This window comes from Balaenoptera acutorostrata, chromosome 16, assembly GCF_949987535.1.
Source record: "Balaenoptera acutorostrata chromosome 16, mBalAcu1.1, whole genome shotgun sequence".
NCBI classification, from domain to species: Eukaryota; Metazoa; Chordata; class Mammalia; order Artiodactyla; family Balaenopteridae; genus Balaenoptera; species Balaenoptera acutorostrata.
The window spans coordinates 74997476-75019837 of NC_080079.1; the positions used below are offsets into that span (position 1 = coordinate 74997476).

Consider the following 22362-nt stretch of genomic DNA (forward strand, 5'->3'; position numbering starts at 1 on the left):
CTTGGGGTGGCGTGTGGGTGAGAGAGGAGAGAGGGGCAGCACCCACTCCAGTGAGAACGATTGTAATTCAGGTTTGGGACAGTGAAGCCAGAAGTCACGTGGTGGCAGGGAAGTGGAGACGGGCCATCTGCGGGGCATTCGGTTGAACTAGAACAACTGGGCTGCAGGTTGGAAGGCTGGGTTTTAAGGAAGGAGTGAGGAGATAAGTTAGAAAAAACAGTAGGTTTAAACCATTCCTTTTGTAGCAAATGGGAAGGAGTACCGTGGATATGGAGCTGCATTAGAGCCTCGTGGAAAACCGGGGAGACATTTCTGCTTGGTTATAGGCAGAGAAGTCAACCAGGGGAGAGAGGAAACCAAGGCACCGGGAAGGGCGGGGCAGGTGGGCAGTGATGGGAAGCTCGGTTGTTTTAGCTCCGGCTGCACAGAGAGTTCAGGGCAGTCCTGGCATCAGCTCGGTTCCTGAAAGCTGCTCTTGTGCATTCTGTACTTTGTCAGGAGGCTGGGGGCTGGGGAAACCAGCAACTGGATAATGTTTCTCTGAAGTTTTTACTTTTTGCTGTATTTCAATCTTTGGTAAAGCAATCATATCTCATAAAATATCTTCATGAGCTAACATATCTATAAGCACCTTGCAAATTTAACGTAAGATAATCTTCAATAATAATGATTTATGGTAATATGCCGTCTATTTGCAGTATTCTCCGAAACATTCGGTAGAAAAGACTCTGCATTTAGATCAGGACCTAATTTCTTGGAAGAAAAACAATGTAAATATTTTCTTCCCATCAGGTAAACTTTCACAGACTTCTGATTCTACCTGTGATATCTCAGTAAATGTTTCTTGCCCCTAGAAATCATTTACTTTCTCATAAAGAGTGCTAAAGCTGTACTGTGTCTGTGGATGTTTTTTAAACTTGTAACTTTAGGCACAAACGACCCACTAAAGGTTATGAAAAACAAGTTGTAAGTAAGATAAAATGGTAAAATGCAGGTTCATTCTCAGTACTCTGCCAACTGCAGTGAAGATTGTGTTTTAAAAGCCAAAGAAACATTGTAACTGAAAAATTATAAAAATATGAAAGTACTCCACCTTTGATTTTCTTCTCTAGTATTGCTACTGGAGAAGATAGAGCATGATGACGTCTGCAATAAGACGTTGAAGATTACAGACTTTGGGTTAGCGAGAGAGTGGCACAGGACCACCAGGATGAGCGCAGCAGGCACCTATGCCTGGATGGCCCCGGAAGTCATCAAGTCCTCTTTGTTCTCCAAGGGAAGCGACATCTGGAGGTGAGTAAGCACCACGCATCTTGTTTTTGCAGGTGTCTGCAGAAACTGGTTGCTACACCTCCTTTAAATGAGTCCCCAAATATTCAGTAATTCTGAGCATAACCAGTAGGTACGGATGGTCCCCAGTTTGCAGCAGTTTGACTTAACAGGTTTTTTTTTATGTTACAGTGGCACAAAAGCAATATGCACTCTCTAGAAACCGTATTTGGGATTTGGCATTGGGATCTTTCCCAGGCTAGTGACACGTGGTCCAGTCCTCTCTTGTGAGGCTGGGCAGAGGCAGTGAGCTGTAGCTCCCGGTGAGGCCCGCCATCACGAGGGGAAACAACTGATACGCTTACAAGCATTTTGGACCCAGACAGCCATTCTGTTGTTCACTTTTGGTATCGTATGCAATCAATTCCATGAGATATTCAACACTTTATTATAAAATAGGCTTTGTGTTAGATGATTTTGCCCAACTGTAGGCTAATATAAGTGTTCTGAGCACTTTTAAGAAAGACCAGGCTAAGCTTCAGTAGTTTAGGTGCATTAAATGCATTTTCAGCTTATGATATTTTCAACTTACGAAGGATTTATCCAGACGTAACCGCATTGTAAGCTGAGGAAGATCTGTATGGGCCTTTTTGAAGAAGGTTTTGTGGTTTTGATCAAGATTGTTGTAATCACAACAGAATGGGTAACTTGAGATTTTGATTGTCCTATGACTTCCATTTGATAAGAGAAACTTGTTAAATCTGAGGTTTTATTAAAACTGGTTATAACTTGAGCAAACAGTAATGCCGTTTTGTAAGGCCTGTTGGTAAATAAACGTAAATTTCACTTTAAACAAAAATTTTGATTCCTCATGACTCACAGACAGAATATTAGCATGGAAGGGGTTTGAGAAAAAAATTTAGATCACCTCCTTCATTTTATGGATTGCATTATCTAAAGATTAAAGCTTCTGGTTTGAGGATGGAGAGCTGAACTAAAATGGAATCCCAGGTTAGCTGGATTTTCCATTCGGCTGTGTCTCATTAGGGGGTAAAGACACCATCCATACGAGAACAACAGAGAAAAGTCACTCTGTTTATAGTTACAATGCACCAGGAGCTTACTTGCCTTCATTTAATGCTCATAAAATGCTGTGTGACTAGTATTAAAATTCCAGGATTTTTCTTTTGTTGTTTAACGGCTTTATTGAGATACAATTCACACATCGTACAGTTCACCCATTTAAACTCTACAGTTCCATGGCTTTTACCTTCATCAGCACAGTCAGTTTAAAACATTTTCATAATCCAAAGAAGAAACCCTATACCCCTCAGCCATCACCCCAACACTCCATCCCTCCCAGCCAAGGCAATCACTAATCTACATTTTGTATCTTTAGATTTGCTTATTCTGGACATTTCATATAAATGGAATCAAATAATATGCGGTCCTCTGCGACTGGCTTTTCAATTAGCATATTTTCAAGGTTCATGTCATAGAATGTATCAGAATTTCATTCTTATTTATTGTGGAATAATATTCCATTGGGTGGATAATACCACATTTTGCTTATTCGTTTATCAGTCGATGGCATGTGGGTTGTTTCCACTTTTTGGCTAATTCTGAATAATGCTGCTCTGAACATTTATGAAGAAGTTTTTGTGAGGACATGAGTTTTCATTTCCGTTGGGTTTCTACCTGGGAGTGAAATTGCTGGGCCGCGTGGTAATTATATGGTTAATCATTTGAGGAACTGCCAGACTGTTTTCCACCAGTTCTCATTCCCACCAGCAGTGTATAAATACAGGCTTCTAATTTAATTGTTCTACTTATGACTGTTAAGAAATTTATCACCTGTGCCAGGCGTTCTATAGTGTCTTAGGGCTGTTTTGAAAAACAGAAGCTTGAGCCTCACCCCTTACTTAATGACTTATACTCTGCTGGTGGAGACTGAGCACATGTGTCTTTATAAAATATTAGATGTGTTTTCCTTGACTTAATCACAATAATTTTCTAACCATGTAATGCCAAAATACTTAAGCGAAATAGGTGATTATTTTAAGAAATTATACTTCAAGACTCTGAAGACTAATAGAATATAAATCAATTTTACATTCGGAATAATTACTTAAGACTGTAACCATTTTACTATGTGTGCCTTTTAAAATAAACTATGTAATTATAAGCTATACAAACGCTGTACAATCTATATCAATGCTTTAGAGCGACCTCACCTACTGTAAACGTAGAATCAAAAGTAAGAAAAAAAAGATTTCTAAAATCAGCCAAAATATGGGTCTTGGCGTCCAAACACTCATGGAGAGGTTTTCCCTCAAAGTCTGTTCATTTCTATTTTTCGATTATATGAGCTCGGTTATCTGATTTTCAGTAGAAGCATCTAAGCAGAAGAGGGGAGAGGGGTGCTAAGCTGGTAAAAACAAAAAAAGGCAGCTGAGAACAGAGTGGGCGGCAGGAGCAAACGAAAGCATGAAACGCTATGAAAAGGACTGGAATCTACTGGCCTCCAGAACCACCTGGTTGTGGAGCCAGACGTCCACACACATCTCCAGAACGCATGGATATATTAAAGCACAGCAGAGTCCTAGACGTCAGGATGCAGAAGGCAGGGAAGGCTGTCCCTCTGAACTGCACATGCCTTTGCTTTAGAACCTCCTTCATAATATTGCCATAGAAATAATTGCATTCAGGAAGCATGGCCCTGGTCTGTGGTGCTGTGGGCTGCTATATATACTGGTGTATTCGGTGATCATCCTCTCTCGCCCCACTTCCTCCATACCAGTTACTACCCTACGAGGTAACTTTGACAGATGCTGTCATTGAACTTTAACTGTGTCTCCCGTGATTACCCCAGTTTCACAGAGTACGTACCCAAGGCACCGAGAGGTTTAGAAATTTCCTCGGTTGTAAAACTAGTGAGTAGCAGACTCTGGTCCCTGGCCTAAGAGCCGTTTTCCTGCTACCACAGCCCTTAATCATTAGGCTACTTGTATTCTCAGAAGAGGGCTTTTTTTTTTTTTTTTAATAAATTTATTTATTTATTTTTGGCTGCATTGGGTCTTCGTTGCTGTGCGCGGGCTTTCTCTAGTTGCGGCGAGCAGGGGCTACTCTTCGTTGCGGTGCGCGGGCTTCTCATTGCAGTTGCGGAGCACGGGCCCTAGGCACACGGGCTTCAGTAGTTGTGGCTCGTGGGCTCTAGGCGCGCAGGCTTCAGTAGTTGTGGCATGCGGGCTCAGTAGCTGTGGCTTACGGGCTCTAAAGCTCAGGCTCAGTAGTCGTGGAGCACGGGCTTAGTCGCTCCGTGGCATGTGGGATCTTCCCGGACCAGGGCTCGAACCCGTGTCCCCTGCATTGGCAGGCGGATTCTTAAACACTGCACCACCAGGGAAGTCCCCAGGAGAGGGCTTTTTATACTATATCCCACCCAGTTTCAGAGAGCAGAAAAATATGCATTACACTTTAAAAATTGTCCCATCGGAATAGCTCCCTTTTTTTCACATTGGTTTTTACCAGAATACCTCTCTCTGGAAAAATGACCTATCCTGAATTATCCATTCTCTGAAACTTCCAAGAGGCAAAGTTATGTTATTATTGTTGGTTTTAATTTTGTTATTTGCTAATGAGAATAGCAAGGAAGCTTCTTTGAATTTATTCAATTTTCAGTTATTCTAATCATTTTTTGGTCCCCTGCACTGAGATGATTTTTGTTGATTGATCTATGAGTTCAGTTTACTTACTCTTGAAATTAAGAATGTGTCTCGCTAATGCACCATGACATAGATAATTTTCAAGAAACTAAGCGGATAGCCTTTGAAAAATCCTGGTTGCACCTTAATTGCTAATAGTTATAGCATTATATAATTTACAGGTACTGCATTATGTATTCCTTTTTTAACAAAACATAAAACAGTGCTTTGAGATGGCAGAGGAAATGTCACTGATACTTTATCAATGATTCAAGATCAGCTTCAAGGCCGTGTGAATGGAGACATAGGCAACAGGTAGTGGTGGTCCCACAGCTCAGCCTCAGGTGTGCTGCCTCTAGGTCCAGTTGTCTTTCAGTGATGCCCTGCTACGCCCCCTGCTGGAGAGGAAGCCCCAGGCTCAGGGGCCTCAGGATGGAAACGCCCCTGCTTAGGGCCGTGGAACGTCAGTGGGAAGGATCCCTGAGGCCCCTTTGAATTCAGGGCACGTTCTGTTGTTTCTGCCTTCCTTTTCTGAATGCTTTCAGTATATAGTGTAGCGTCCATTAGGCACTAGTGGAGAGGTCTGAAAATGAAGTGATCATGGCCAGGATGACCACCTGGGCTCCAGAGGCGCTCGTTGCAGGCCAGGTCTTCTTCATGGAGGGCTTATTATATTTGTGATGCTGTGAATCCCCACATCTCTTAAGATCGGGAGATAATCAGATGAGACTCAAATCAGTTCCAAAGCAAATTTAAATGATGTGGGTTTTTTTGTTTTTTTGGTGTTATTCTGAGCTGTTTAACTTTTCCTTAGGCATATCTTACTGCCTTCTGTCTGCTGTCTTTAAAACTATGCTCAGATATTATGGATAAGCAGCAAACAGAAGAAATGAGAATTAAGTTACTTCTTTAAATTTCAAACTTTTTTTAACTTAAAGCGAATGAAGTTTTAAAAGATCAGAAAAGTAAATAGGCCCATACTAGTTATGTTAATAGAACTTAAAAGTAAAGTAAATATGACTGTTCCTTATATGCTTATGTGTTTTAATTTAAAGTCAAGTGAGTGTCAGGAGTGACTGATGCTTTACGTCAAAAGATAATTTGAGTGCACTTTGTGTTTTGAAGAAGATAAAGGAAAGCTAAGGTTCTGACTGGTTTTGTAGAAGGGAATAAATGTATATGATGTACAAGGCTTATTTCTGTGCTCCTCTGTACTGCCTTGAACTGGGGTGTCTGAGAGGCTCTAGTATAGGTGTATACTGAAATTTGGTCCTTTAGCTTCATTTTATAAGTTCACTTAGAGATCCTTCTACTGTGTGTTTTCTCGTTCTTGTATGTAATTGCATTTGCCCTTAAACTGAAGCAGCAGTGAACCTGCATCACATCTGCTGATGCTTTGGAGAGCATGGCAGCTGCAGTTGTTCTTTGTTTATTCTCCTTTCACTTCACCTTCCTCCATTACAAAGAAGACCTGTTATGTTCTCCCAGCAGGCTCAGGAAAACCCACAGGATTTCTTTGTCCGTTACTATTAGGCATTAGGTGGAAACATTAGTAACACACCTCCTAAATATAAAGGGAGAGGCAGAAAGAAACAATTTCAAAAACCTATTTTAAAACAGTTAGCGGGGGACTTCCCTGGCGGTCAGGTGGTTAAGACTTGGCCTTCCAATGCAGGGGGTGCAGGTTCGATCCCTGGTCGCGGAGCTAAGATTCCCACATGCCTCGAGGCCAAAAAACCAAAACATAAAACAGAAGCAATACTGTAACAAACTCAATAAGGACTTTAAAAATGGTCCACATCAAAAAATCTTAAAAAAAAAAAAAGTAGTTAGCATGATTCGACTTCAGTCCTGTGGTGAGTCATATGGGGCTGGAATCTTCAGTGTCCTGAAGATCCTCAATAGGTGTGGAAAAAATGAGACGGAAAGACAAACGTCAGAGCAACCACATTGCTCTTCAAGTGTGTCCTGCTTCTGGACCCTGTTTAATTCAGTCGTGTACTGCTCCTAAGCTTTCCTATCCGTTAAGTAGTTTCAGGTCCTGTAATGAAGGCATAACCGATTTCGGGAAGGAGTGTATTTGCATGTGTTTGGAATGTTAACTGGAAGAACCCGCCCCTCATGTTGGGATAAGGGTCCATATGGGCTTTGTTGGAAGAGGAGATTCTCATTAGGAGCTGGATGAAGGCACTGATACGTTTCTCCCACCAACTGTGTCATGAGGAAAAGACCCCGTTTAACTTTATGAAAACTCTGCTTTCCAGCTACGGAGTGGTGCTGTGGGAACTGCTCACGGGAGAGGTCCCCTATCGTGGCATTGACGGTCTTGCTGTGGCCTACGGGGTGGCAGTCAATAAGCTCACTTTGCCCATTCCTTCCACCTGCCCTGAGCCGTTTGCCAAGCTCATGAAAGGTATTTGGGCATCTCTGTTCTTGTGTGTCTGTGGGGGTGAGGGGAATTGCTCATTAGAGTATCTGTATATTTTTTTAACCAAAGAGGTATTTTCTGTGATTCTAATTTTCAATCGATTGTAGATTATACTATTTTAAGAATCAGAAACCATGTCTTTGATCTAAGATGTCAGGTAAAGTTTTGATGAACTAAGTAACTGAAGAACAATCCACTTTAATAGTGACTCATTTATACAAAATTCAGTTGAATGGTAATAAACTTTTCCTCAAATACACTAGCAGAGTTCAACGACAATATTGAATTGGTTCCACATGTGCTGTTTTTAATTCTACCTAATGATCAAAAATGTTTTACAGTCTTAACTGGCATGGTTTTGCCGTGACCTTATCTATTTTGATCTTATCTTTTAAAAATTGTTAAGTAACTCTTTTTGTAAGCAGCAAGTTACCTTACTTAGTAGACTATTTCTTAGAACCTCTCTTGTGACTGTAACATTTTAGAGACTTTGGTTTTCTTGGGTTGAGTTATAGAACTCTGTATCTGTAAGTCATGTGGCCAGGGCAGCTTAGGCGGACAGAGTTCATGGTACATGGTAAGGCGGAGAAAACACACATCCACATACTAATGTCAAACGATGCAGAATACAAGAGCCTCGTCTAATAGTAATTATTACACAGGCTGCTGACACGGACACTGTATAAAATAAAATTTGCAAAATCATTATCAATTGATGTTTAAAATCTTCAGCAGACACAGTCAACTTGGGCTGATAATCTGAACTATGCTGAGAAATGGACTTGCTGTGGTTCTTGTTGATTTTAGAATGCTGGCAACAGGACCCTCATATTCGTCCATCATTTGCCTTAATTCTTGAAGAATTGACTGCAATTGAAAAGGCAGTTATGACTGAAATGCCTCAAGAATCTTTTCATTCCATGCAAGATGACTGGAAGCTGGAAATTCAACAAATGTTTGATGAGTTGAGAACAAAGGAAAAGGTGAGTGATATATATTAATTGCATAATGTGCTCACACTTACGGAGATTGTGGGAAATCTTGAGTCAAGAACCACTGTCAGCATTAAGTTAAAATATTTTCAGACTTGTTGATTCTTTCCTTCCAGGCAAAACAAAACGAAACAGAACTGTACTCAAAGCATATAATTGGAAAACAAACAAGCTTTAATTAGAGGAATTTTCAAACGTAAAAAAATGTTTTAAAAAGGAGAGAGAGTGGCATACTAAACCTTTAGTATGCATTTACCAGCTTCAGTAATTGTCAGTATTTTGTCATTTTGTTCATTTCTTTTTCCCATTATCATTTTTTTTAACTGCAGTATTTTAACTTAAAACCTAGACTCTCGTCATTTTACCTTTAAATGCTTCAGTATGCATCTCTAACTGGTAGGAATTTTAAAAATATCTTTCTTGCCATTATTATCTTAAAAAAATAAGTAATTCCTTGACACCGTGTGATACTCCATACCCAAATGTCACAGTTTGCCTCAAAGATGTCTTCTTCCAGGTGGTTGGTGCCAATCAGAATTTAAATGAGGGCTTCATGTTTTTAGTTAGGTCTTTTAAAGCTTCTTTTATGCCAGTCCCTCCTCCTTCCCCACCCCCCCCCGCCCTTTTATCTCCAAGGCATTGCTTTGTTGGAGAAGCTGGGAAGTTGTGTAATTTTTGAATTTCTTAATATGATGAGTGAAGCTCTGGTTGGTTTATGTATTTTAAGAAGAAGAAAAACAATAAACCTGAATGTTAAACGTGCTGAAGCTGCATATATATTAACCACATACAAAGTGTGAGGTAGGAGAAGCAGAAACACACCTAATTGGAAGGCGGGTAGTTGTAAAGTGAGTTCCTGGTGACAGCTGACTGTCAGCGGTCACTGCAGTCCCCAAGTTCAGGGCCTGGTGCTATGCTTCACGCATAGGAAGTAAGTATCAGGCAGTACTTACTTCTTAAAAGATAGTCTTGTAATGCTTGAGCATTTTGATGACCCAAGGTTTATTCCGGTTGTCGGAGGTATATAGTCGTTCAGTAAGTTAAATTCTTCTCTTGTACTTGGCAACAAATGTCTGGGCTAAAATACAACATTGCAGGTTATTGATAACCTTTACAAAGCCATGTAATTGTCCAGGAAGGAATTTTTATACCTCATATATTTGTGATTCTAAAATAGAATTCTTTTTCAGTAGGCAGTAGCGCTTTGCTAAATAGAGTCCATTTGCTTATTCCAGTGTACGTCATGGAAACATGGGATTATGACATAGCTGAGTCCTTCTCCCATGTTAAATTACCTTGACTTACGTAGTATGGCTCTCCTTTATGTCACTAGACTTTCACATTGACTGTAATACTGAAGGCCTATAGCCAACCTAAGGGCAGAGGAAAGGGCAAAAGAGGGAATGAAAAGATGTGGTTTGAATACATATGCATAAACATTTCTTGAGCTAGTGTATATACTTCTATGCATGAAGCCAAGATATCATATGCCCAAATTCTATCCGTGAGCAGCTTACTTCTACTGTTATCAGGCTGAATTGGGAATGAATAAAAGGTATGTCATAGGTACTCCCCAAAGGGCAAATTGTTCACTGGGAAAAAAATACAGTTTAAGAGCTTGTCTTGGGGGAAAGTTTTCTGAGTTTCAATGTTAGAATTTCCTTCCAGCAAACATATTAAATGTCTGCTGTGTGCTGGGAAGCGTGTTAGAGCGCTGGGATACGCAGATGGATATGGCAGTCTGTGTATCCTCGCGTGGTCCTTGACGGCCAGGCTAGGGATTTGGATCTTGTTGACAAGTTTTAAAAAGGGGCTTGATGTACTATCTTGGCAACACTTTCCAACCAGCCACTGAAGTCAGAGGCTTCTCCTCACTCCCCCTCTGCCTTCCCTCCTTCTGCTTCCTTCGTGTAGTGATGAGATTACTGTTCTCTTAGGTACCCAGTCTCAAAGGTCTTGAAGATGTGGTCTTCTCTGTGACAGAGACCTTCAGTGGTAATTCACTCCCCTGAGCCCTGTTGTCCCCACTCATCACCTGCAGTACTGCGGCAGCATCCTACCCGAGGGCCTTGCATCCAGCCTCGCTCCCCTAACTGAGCCCCTCACTGCCACCAGTGAGCCTTCTAAAACGCAAATCAGACCCGCCTCACTTCAGTGGCCAATTCCTTTTCCTCGTGAACTTCCTTGCTCTTCCGTATTTAACCTCACTTTTTCTCCAGCCAGACTGAATTCCTTCAAGTTCCCTTAACGCCACCCTCCTGACTTTTGGCCTTTGTGTATATTCTTTCCTCCGTCCCCGCCCTGGCTTTTATCCCCTCCTCACAGTTGCTGCTTCTTCATTCTCAGGATCCCAGAGCTCCCTTCCCTTATCCTCTTGTACCACGTAAAGCGTGTCACAGTGTCCTGCACCTCCCTTATCATGCGCACACTGAGTCATACTTTATTATTATCTGCGTCTTTGTGTCCTTGGTCTGCCTTTTCTGATAGTTAAGTTCAGGAGCTATACTGTTTCATTCTTGGTCGTGTTCATCCACAGCACTGAACAAAGTACTTGGCCCGTGGCAGACATTCAGTAAATACAATACATACCTAAGTAAAGTTTCTTAACATGTTCCTAATATGTATTTTAATAGGTAAGAGATATTAGCAATTATTATTTTATTGTCATATTTTTAAGTGAAAAGGGAATTTAAAAGTGGATAAATGCCATGAATCCTTCTTTGAATCTTATGCTATAAAAGAGGCAGACGACTCAGCTGTTTAACTTCTGGTTATATATCTTGAGAAACTCCCACACGTTTGCACAAGGAAATTAAGGTTATTCACTCTTAAGTATTGTTTGTAATAGTGAAAAACTGGAAACAACCCCAATATCCATTAATAGGGGAATAGGTGCCTAAACTATTGTATATTCATATAGTGGAAATCTGTACAGTACTTAAGATGAATAAACTCCAGCTGTATGTTTCAACATGAGTAAGTCTCAGGCATAATACTGGGCAGAAAAAGCAGTTGCAGAAGGATAATCACATTGTGTAAATTTATAAAACCACATAAAAACAGTACTATTCAGGGACTTCCCTGGTGGCACAGCAGTTAAGAATCCGCCTGCCAACGCAGGGGACACGGGTTTGAGCCCTTGTCCGGGAAGATCCCACATGCCGCAGAGCAACTAGCCTGTGCTACACGACTACTGAGCCTGCGCTCTAGAGCCCGCGAGCCACAACTGCTGAAGCCCACGTGCCACAACTACTGAAGCCTGTGCGCCTAGAGCCCGTGCTCCGCAACAAGAGAAGCCACCGCAATGAGAAGCCCGCACACCACAACGAAGAGTAGCCCATGCTCGCCACAGCTAGAGAAAGTTCGTGCGCAGCAACGAAGACCCAACGTGGCCAAAGTAAATAAATAAATAAGTTAATTAATTTTTTAAAAAAAGAAAATGGTAGTGATGGATCAAGTACTTAAAAAAAAGAACAATAATACTATTCAAATGTACAAAAAGACTGAAAGTATAGACAGGGGAAGCATACAAACCAACTTAAGGATAGCGGCTCTGAAGAGGAGGGGATAGGATTAGATACGATGCACCTAGGACTTTAACAGACCCGAAGCAGATATGGTAAAAATTTTGCATCTGTTAGATATTGCTAGTAAGTGCATGGGTATTTGCTATTCTCTCTAATCGTAGTATAGTTTAAGTATTTCATAATTTTAACTTATTAAAATTAAAAATAAAGGTTAGGGAGAAATCTGTGAGCTGCTAAAATCCTTTTTTTTCTTTCTTTTTTCTGGTAAGCCATATTTTTCAAATAGCAGACTTATAGGTAATTCACTCTCTTCCTTAGATTTTTTCAGTATTTTGTGGGTTTAAAAATTCAAAACTGGCAAATGCAACCTTACACCCTGACCCCATTGATAAGTACGTAGAGCTCATATAATAAGAAATAGTCAGTCCCGTTTGAGTCTGTTCAGATCATATCCTGAGCATCCCGTTTGAGTATAGGCACCGTGTTTTAAAGAGCTTCCCCAGGTGGACGGCCGGCCAGGAAGGCGGGGGAGGAGACTGCACATCTGAGCCGACAGAGAAGAGAAGTGAACACAGAAAGGGGCGGGGAGCGCAGGGCTGTCCTCGGTGCTGGCAGGACCTTCCAGCAGGGGAGGGAGGAACTGTGTTTCAGGGGGTTTTCAGAGCAACCAGAAGTAGGGGGGACCTCTCGGCTGAATGCTCCAGGGATGAAGATCTATCTGGTCTCGGAGTCAACAACTTGCCAGCACTCGGAGCTGAGCCGGTGGTCCACAGCGCAGTGGACTCAGCTGCGGCTGTTCTGCTCCCTGCCCTCCAGGAATTCAGGCAGACCGCAGGGGTGACTGTATGGACGTCTACAAACCTGTGGCCGGCCCTGCCCCCCCGTTATATTACGTCTTCAGCGGAATGCCAGACTCTCCAGCAGTCTAGAGAAGTGGTTCAGACCGAGGGCTCCAGCCAGGCCATCTCGTTGGGCTTGGGGTCTGCCACTTGCTGACCAAGACCATTCTGCCAGTGCCTCCCACCGTGACGTGTCACAGAGATGCTGTCTCGGTGCCTCGGGGTGGTGTGGGCTTGCACGAGTGAGGCCCCCCCGGGGCTCAGAGCCTGCGTGCTGCTTCACAGGCACTAACGGTCCTAGCCTGACAGCAGAGGAAGCGGTGGCTTTGCTGGAAGCCGGGCAGCCTCCCAGCAGCACCGCCCTCCCCATCCCCGGCCCCGGGCGTTTGGGAAACGGGGCTCTGAGCTGTAGTCCTACTGGAAAAGGACTGAGCGCGTTTCTTTTTAAATCCTGCAGTTCTTTGAAGGATTACTATCAGTGATATTATTCATATGTTTTTTAGATACTTTAATACATTTTGTTGACTTAAAATGACAGAGGAAAGAGTCTGGTTTTTGTTTTGTTTTGTTTTGAAACACCTCCCCAAATGGTTTTCAGGAATTCTAAAATTAGATGTTTAATAACAGAAGTAAAAACATTTGGGAATGAGAGAGGACTTGGAGGAAGGATAAAAGTTGAAATCACAGAATTTTAAGTGTGGAAGCAATGTTATTAATAACTATTATTATTTTAAACTCTTATTTTTAATTCTTGATAATTATTTATGAAACTGTAGGATAGAGGCACATTCAGTGAGTTAATTCTTACCATATGTGGTGTAAAAATCAAAAAAAGCATGCTTCAAGAATGGATGTCTCCTCTTTCTCCATTTTGAAGTCTTAGAAGTAGTTTCTTTGTTGTTCTTTGGATTCACTTTCTCTCTAGTGGTACCTTTACTTTTTCTTTTTACGTGATTTCTGTGCAGTGCTTTTTGAAGTACAGCATTTATGGTATCCTGTGAGCCTTTGATTTACAATGAAAGAATATATAGTCCTTTTTTTTCCCTCCCAAGGTTTCTAATTGCATCTTTTTTGATGGAGTCAGAAGCACAGTAGACGTGCTCTATCTCCCTTTCTTGTTCACTGATTGCTGAAGGTAGGCGGCGTCCAGCTTGGAATTAACGGTCAGTGACTTGACCGTGCTCTGTGTTATTCAGTAAACTGTAGCCGCCATAGATACCGGTTCCTCCCCAGATTCCTGGCTTCTTATCTCTGTGTGTCTGTCTCTGTGCATTGGGTGCGTGCACCTGTCTTTGAACCACTGTATGAAGGCCTGTCACTGTTAATGATTAACACCTACTGCCAGGAATTCGGATTTTCCATTATTAAATGGCCTGTGCCGAGCAATTAAACACGTAGTACTTGAGGAGTGATCTCAGTGACCAAAAGAATGTTTTTGTGTGCTTCATAATTTCAAAGTATCCAAAGGGCTTCTAATACCCCAGACTTTTTTTTTTTTTTTAACACACTTTTGAATGTTTTAAAATTCATTCAGAAAGAAGAGTACTTTGGCTGCTTTCTCTCTGATGATATTTTTTTCTCTTATGAAGTCTTAGGCGAGTGATTTTTTTTTTTTTTTTTAATTTATAAAGTCATTGCAAGGGGATTCACATTTTGGTTTGGGACCTGGAATTTAAAATGGTTTCTTATGCAATTGCTGTAGCAGTAACACAAAAAGCCTAAGTGAATTTACTGCCTTTATCTCTTCCTCATGCCATTTCATTTCACAATAGCTAATTGGATTGTTATCTCCACGACTGAAAAGTAATATCTTAACAAAAGGGCAGACGGTAATGAGTTAGAAATTAGAAGCTGACTGGAAATGAGCCTCTGTCCCCAAATACACTACAGTAAAATCTCCAATTTGGACAAACTGGTTGAAGAAAGCCACCAGTTAAATAATGGATTCCAGAATTTTTTTTAACAGGTAACATTTTCTTTTCAAGTAATAAATAGTCATTTATATCTGGCACAATGTAATGAAGAAATACTGTTCTCCTCTATAAAAATCAGCTGATATTTATTAGCAGAAGTAATTTGAATATCAGTTGGTCTTAAGAAAATCATTTCTCCTGCCATTTTATGAAGTTTGTTTAGAAAAAATAAAGAATGTTTCAGAGGTGAATTTCGGTCCACTTTGGTAGAATTACTGTAAGTTCAGAATTGCTTTGGTCTGAATAAAGAACCTTTATTTTTAGGGCTCTCCTTTTCTTCTTGATATTATCATATTTGTCTGTGGGAGGATGGCCCTCCGCGTTTATTTTCCTTTATGACTCCAGTCCCATGGCCCAGCTCTCGTTCCTTCCATGAGCCTCTGTCTTGCACTGTTTCTTCACACATCAGTACTTTTGAGGTGGCCTCTGGAAAGCGGCCTGCTTGTATAAAGTGTGACATGTTCACACCATACTCATAGCTCTCAAAGCTCACAGCCCAAAGCTGCACCTGAGAAGGCGGAGCTTCTCACAAAGTTTTTGGCATTAGGATATCCTAAGATTAAGTTTGTCTGGAGCAGTGGAACCAAAAGTTTGCAGATGCCTTGCTTTCTATGGGAGTGCTTGATTTATGGCAGGCTAGTCTGGAAGAGAAAGCAGGTCAGCACGGAAAGGAATATTTATGTCTCCGGTAAAGGATGGAACACTTTACAGAAATAGAATAAGAATGCAGATGTAGATTAAGAACAATAGAGTTCTCAGTTTTACTACTGAATAAATTTTCTCTAATAGGAATAAATGTATTCTTCATAGATTTTCTGTTTCTTACAAGTTCAGTCATTCTAAAACCAAAACTGAGAGGAAGTTACATTTTAATCAGTCAGTATCACGACAGAGGGACACTTTTGTTAGCTAATTCATGATATCTGTGCATAAAGTGACAGTTTCCATCCATCCATGGGATCCTGATAAGTTCTCTGTGTACTGACTGTATTTTCCAGTGGCTTATTATCATTTTAGCGATGTTGCGTGTTCATTTCTGATGGGCCTCCACCTGACCCCTGCCACGTTCGCTTTGTTTTTCCCCTTAACCTCTCCACCACGGTGTGTTAATTCCCTAAGCAAATTCTTAAATACCCTAAGGAAAGACATCGGAACCGCCACAGTCTTTGGTGACAAGAAGAACTATCCTTTAATTAGTCAAGCTTTCCCTTTTGGCTTTCATTTTATTTAATTTATTTATTTATTTAATTTATTTATTTTTTTAAATTTCTTTTTGGCTGTGTTGGGTCTTCGTTTCTGTGCGAGGGATTTCTCTAGTTGCAGCGAGCGGGGGCCACTCTTCATCGCGGTGCGCAGGCCTCTCACTGTCACGGCCTCTCTTGCTGTGGAGCACAGGCTCCAGACGCGCAGGCTCAGTAGTTGTGGCTCACGGGCTCTAGAGCTCAGGCTCAGTAATTATGGCTCACGGGCCCAGTTGCCCCGCGGCATGTGGGATCTTCCCAGACCAGGGCTCGAACCCGTGTCCCCTGCATTGGCAGGAAGAATCTCAACCACTGCGCCACCAGGGAAGCCCTTGGCTTTCATTTTAAATGGGACTTTCACATCGGTATTTGGTCGCTATGTGTTGATGTACATCTTATGTGTCAGGTGATTGTACAGGCCAGAGATGATAAAGTGTGATGACTCTTTTCGGGCCGTAAAACCAGAAGGGCCACAGACCTATGGGACCTGGGGCCCACGGCTTGACGCTCTTCACACCTGACGCTGTGGCCAGGTGTCCTGTGTGCGCCCCTGTGGATGGGGTGCAGCCTGCGCGTGTCACAGCATGAACCCGCTGTGCCTCAGCCTCGGGGGATGCTTATCTGCCTTGTTTTGAGTTGGGCTTGGAGAAAGGTGGGTAAAAGTTTCATAAAGAACCTTCCCTGAAGAAGGGCAAATCTGAGAAACCACATGGTAAGGCTCAAAACCTGCCGCTCAATGATGCTCGTGGCCCCTAATAAAACAGGAGCCATCAATTAAATAAGCCAATCTGCTCCCCCGCCCCGCCCCCCTAAAAAAAAAAATCCCAAACCATGAAACAAAAAAACCCTAGAGGGACCGGAGGGAGAGTCCCGGATGTGCTGAGGTCCAGCGCGGCCCGTCCTGGCTGCAGGGGGCGCTGTCCGGGGGACCTGCAGCGGGCGGGCGGTGCAGCTGCGCGCGCGGGACGCCGCAGCCCCAGGTGATGGTGGCGCTGTCCCCTGCGGCAGGAGCTGCGGTCCCGGGAGGAGGAGCTGACGCGGGCCGCCCTGCAGCAGAAGTCGCAGGAGGAACTGCTCAGGCGGCGGGAACAGCAGCTGGCGGCACGGGAGATTGACGTGCTGGAGCGCGAGCTCAACATCCTCATCTTCCAGCTGAGCCAGGAGCGGCCCAACGTCAAGAAGAGGAAGGGCAAGTTTAAGAGGAGCCGCCTGAAGCTCAAAGACGGGCGTCGGATCAGCTTACCTTCAGGTACGACCTTGTCCCCACGTTCCCTAAGACTCGGGTGGTCATGCCTCCCGCCCGCTTCTTTGTTTCATCAGAACTGGGGGAGTGAGATTTTACAGCATCGAACGAATGAGGTCTTCATCTCTTGCTTCAGATCGTGGTCGTAGTAATGACCTAATGAGTTTTCACGGGTGAAACGGCCTAGGGAGGGGGTGCACCGCAGGCCACTGGGTGCTGCGAATCCCACCCCAAGCATCCTTCTCCTGTTAGTGGAGACATTGATGTACTCCTTTGGAAATCAAAGCAGAATTAATTCCTCTTTAGCTGATTGCACTGAACCAGCATCACTCGGCATGGTGAAAATCCAGCACAGAACTATCTTACGCAAAACGTGTAAACCATTAAGAAACATGAAAACAATGAAGAAGTGATTTCTTTCACCCTACCCATGGCAAACTTCTTGTCTTTAATTGTAATAGCAAGAAAAGTGGAATAAATTAAAAGGTACAAATGCAAGGTCAATTAGCAGCAAAGAGCTGATTATTTATCTATGTATTTAACATTATGCAACAGTTAGGATTTCATTTTATTTGGGGAAAAAAAGTCAGATTGAACATAAAACAATCTTAGTACCTAATTTTTTAACCAGATCAAAGTTTTGAACCTAAAGAACAGAGGTATATTTTTAAATTGTAACTTAAGCCAACTTTACATTAGTCATCACAACTGTTTGGCTACAATTACCTTTTAAAATCTGAACATACTTAGGTTTTGTCACTAAGTTTATTGCTTCCACAAGGATCGCAGGGCTGTGATCTGGGGCACTAAGGTTGCTATTCACACCCTCAGCAAAGTGTATCTAGTGCCTCGGTTACACGCCCACTTTCATCTGAGGGTTCAAAATCGTTGAGGTATGAGAACGAACCAGTAATTCTAGGGAAGCTTTTAAAAATATTTTTAAACCATTGTGACAATAACATAGAAGGAATACGTGTTAGGAGAAACTAAACAGAATACAAAAGAGCAAACATATGTTAGTTCACGAAATTAAGTTCTTTGATGTTATGTGTTATACTTTGCTTAAGGGGACATCAGATGTCCGCCTGTGTTTTGCAGTTCTTTCTAACAGGAAAGGACGGTGACAGAACTAAGAGCTGGCTGCACCTGTATAGAATGTGCAGTAAGGTCTATATATCTGTTTCTACCTCTCTCTGTGTCTCTCTCTATATGTATTACATCTTAGAGTGTTCCTCATGGATTCTAGTGTTTTCCTGAGATGTTTGGTAATGGTGTGGAAATTTGATTTAAATAACAGTAACAACAGTTTTGTTTTATACAAAGTATGTATAAATTGTCTTGTAAAAATACTTACTGCAAAATCCTAGAAGCCTTGCAGCGTACTGTGATCTTTTAGGTTATGGCAGAAGTCCTCAATTGATCAGAAAATTGCTGGAATGGGGTAGTCAGGAGTACACAGTGTACATTATTGATTATGTGTTTTGATGAAGTGAGAAGAGGCAATGGGTCCTTAATTCATTTTACCTTCGCCCCCTCTGGGAACGAAAAAGGTACTTTTCCAGGTTCTTTTCTAATATTTGCTTTTAGCCAAAGTGTAACTTGAAGGACCATTCACTGGACTGTCTGATATATCAGACATAATTTAGAATATTTTCTTTATGACGAGGCTTCTGCTTTCAATATAGACGATAGAAAAATTCAGAGAGGCACTCAGTGTGAGTTTTCTTCTCCAGTCCTGAGCTGTATCAGCATTCTTCTATCTGCATTGTGACTGTGTTACCATAATTAATATTTATGGATTTCCTTGCAAAACTTTGGATGGGGGAGCTAATTAGAAACTGATGGAAAATAAACTTGGGAGAAACAATGAAATCATTCCAGTGATTCCGTAATCTTCATGGGAGAGTGATTAAATAAAATATCTCAGGATTCCCGAGGTTCTTCTTCTCAAATGTTGCTTGGCTATACCTTGCATTTATTCAGCGCAAATTGAATATATTTTACTATTTTTGCTAGATTTATATTATTCCTGGATTGTACTATTTGCCTTTTCTATTTCTGAGAATAGAGGAGTCCTTTTAGTTACACATTACTTTACCTTGTGCCGCTTAATAAAAGATTCTAGTTAAAACATAACCCATAAAATCTACTAATCCTGATCCATTTTGAAGGAATAAACTGCAGCTTCTATAATTTAGGGTGGCAGTTACCTCTTCTGCCCACAAGATGGTGCTACATTGTTGTGGCACTGGTACCATTAGGGAAACTATTTTTCTCATTCGAATCCCCCAGCTCTACACGCCCCTCTCTGCACCCACACATACACACCCAGGGGTTACTTGCCCAACATCCCAAAGTAGGACACATATCCAAAGATCCAAAGAAAAGAATGATAACTATAAAAATAATTATTTTTCTCCTTCAGGAATCTTGCTCAGTAGAGAAAGCAATTATTTGTACCTTAAGTTCATGGGAGTTAGCTGATTCAGATATTATCATCTGTTAGAAAATTCTTTGAGGTACCAGATTTTAGTACTATTTAATGGTACATTTTTAAGGAAGAAACGGCTGATAGGTGATAGATTGAAGGGTGGTGATACTTTCCTTTCGGCATACCAAATTACTTGAACCGAACCCCTTTTGCAGGATTTTTTCCATGTGTAACTAGCTTAAAGAATTTCTCAGAAACATATTTGAGACTCCTACAAACTGGTTCTTAATATTTATGCCTGTGGATCTTTCAAAAATTTGTTATTAAATGTGAATAATTATCTAATTATTGTAATTTTGTCCTTCAGAATCACTGGTGGTAGCTTTGAATCTTATGGCTATTTATAGCTATGGTGACTTACTGCCAGAAAACTCAAATGTAATTATTCCTGCTGGCAGTCCTGCATAGCTACCAAATAAGGAAGATAAATGCTTATAAAATGAGACAGCATAATCTAAGAGTTTGTAAATTATATTTGTGCATTCTTGGAATTTGTAGAACGAACAAGAGCGATCATGGCAGATATTTTTATATTGTTACCACTTTGTATCACTCCCACTGTATTATGTTTATTGTGAACCAAAGTTGTGTTTTTAGAACATATAAAACAGGTCAAAGAGGTTTTGAAGCTTTCAGAAGTCGGCGTGTCTCTAAAGCCGTGGTATTCTCACTTCAGCCATTTCAGAAGTGCCAGAGTCCTGCCCGGCATGCGTGAGTGTGAGTGAGTGTGTGTACGCCCATAGGGAGAGAAGGCGAAAGCTCCACCAGGACTCTTCAAAGAATACTGCAACTTCTACTGTAAAAATGATGATTCCCACTGAGCCGCGTCAGTGGCCTTAATGAAACATAAATATTGACAGGGGAAATACAAGTACAGGTTTACTCAAAAGCCTGTGGCCCACATGATAACCTGCCATGAGCAGATACCTTGAGAACATGTCTAGCAAGCAGTCCAGAGAAAAACTGGACATTGGCCAGGGCCCCCTAACAGTTCAGCCTAAGTTTTCCTAAATGTGTAACTGGGACAGAATCAACCTTTCCCCATTTCACAGGGACAAGGATGTTTATCATAAAGAATATTTCATTTATGTTTAAAACACAGAGCGCCTTTTTTTCCCCTGAGTGAAAGTATTTAGATTTTTTTCAGAAGACCAGAAACACTCCAAATCTTAGGGATTGTTGAAGTCCAGTCTTGTGCCTTTGTAACTCGCCCTTGGCCTTAAAACCTTCCGTGCTGTTTCCCTGACCTGTGCCTGGCATCTCTTCTCCCATCACTTGTTCCCCATGGTTTGCCATTCAGATGCCGCAGCCTGATTCTGTGTTCGGTTGCTGAGGCCTGCAAGAGCAGCCTGCCTTCTGCCCTGGGCTGGGGGCTCATCCACAGTGTGCGGACAGACCGCAGGGCCAGTTGAACCTTTATAACGCACTTCAGTCTAAATTGTTTCATATCTTTGGATAAGAATACTTCTTTCTTTTCCTACCTACTCCCCCTCCCCACGGTTCAGTTAGTCGTCTGCCCTGATGATCTACTTTCTTGCATTCATTCCTTCCTTTCCTTAACCGCTCTGCCCAGTCAAGTCTTTCTTGTTCACGTAGATGGTAGATGGACAAAGCCTCCCATCTGGCATGTCGTTTCCATTTGCTTTGTCTTCACAACATGATCGCTGCCCCTGTGTTACTTGTAATCTTTTTTCTTAATTGGAGTATAGTTGCTTTACAATGTTGTGTTAGTTTCTACTGTACAGCAAAGTGAATCAGCTATACGTATACATATATCCCCTCTTTTTTGGATTTCCTTCCATTTAGGTCACCGCAGAGCATTGAATAGAGTTTCCTGTGCTATACAGTAGATTCTCATTAGTTATCTATTTTACACATAGTATCAATAGTGTATATATGTCAATCCCCATCTCTCAATTCATCCCACCACCCCTCCCTTGGTACCCATACATTTGTTTTCTATGTCTGTGTCTCTATTTCTGCTCTGCAAATAAGATCATCTATACCATTTTTTTAGATTCCACATATATGGGCATATACCCATTCAAAAAGACACATGCACCCCAATGTTCATTGCAGCACTATCTACAATAGCCAGGACATGGAAACAACCTAAGCGTCCCTCAACAGAGGAATGGATAAAGAAGATGTGGCACATGTATATACAATGGAATATTACTCAGCCATAAAAAAGAACGAAATTGGGTCATTTGCAGAGATTTATAGAGATGTGGATGGACCTAGAGTCTGTCGTAGAGAGTGAAGTAAGTCAGAAAGAGAAAAACAAATATCGTATATTAACACATATATGTTACTTGTAATCTTAAACAGAGAAGACATTCATTCAGCACCTTTTGAGATTTGCTAAGCACCTTTCCTGTGCAAGGCCCTGTGCACATTTGGGGTTGTCACAGTGATGGCAGCTGACTCCTTCCCCCCAACGTAGAGAGCTGACATTGTACTGGGGGCAGCCTTAAGCTAATAATTAAACAAGTGCTTATTTTTTTGCTGTAATTATTAACTACTGTGAAGGAAAAGTCATATGACAGTGATTAGTAGAGAGATGTCTCCTGGTCTAAGGAGATCACAGACAGCTTCCTCACAAAGAAACATTTAAATGGAGACTCGAAGTAGGAATTTACCAAATACGAGGGG

At 41.6% G+C, this 22362-nt stretch overlaps 1 protein-coding gene across 3 annotated transcripts in view; it reads left to right on the forward strand.

Moving 5' to 3' along the window:
• MAP3K21 (mitogen-activated protein kinase kinase kinase 21) overlaps positions 1 to 22362 on the forward strand; it is a 77352-nt gene that overhangs the window by 16866 nt on the left and 38124 nt on the right. For all 3 annotated transcript variants that reach the window (XM_057531313.1, XM_057531312.1, XM_007173762.2), the window contains exons 2-5: positions 1113 to 1293; positions 7238 to 7386; positions 8209 to 8384; positions 16982 to 17222. In XM_057531313.1, coding sequence (XP_057387296.1) covers positions 1113 to 1293; positions 7238 to 7386; positions 8209 to 8384; positions 16982 to 17222 — 747 coding nt within the window. The remainder of the gene's footprint in view (positions 1 to 1112; positions 1294 to 7237; positions 7387 to 8208; positions 8385 to 16981; positions 17223 to 22362) is intronic.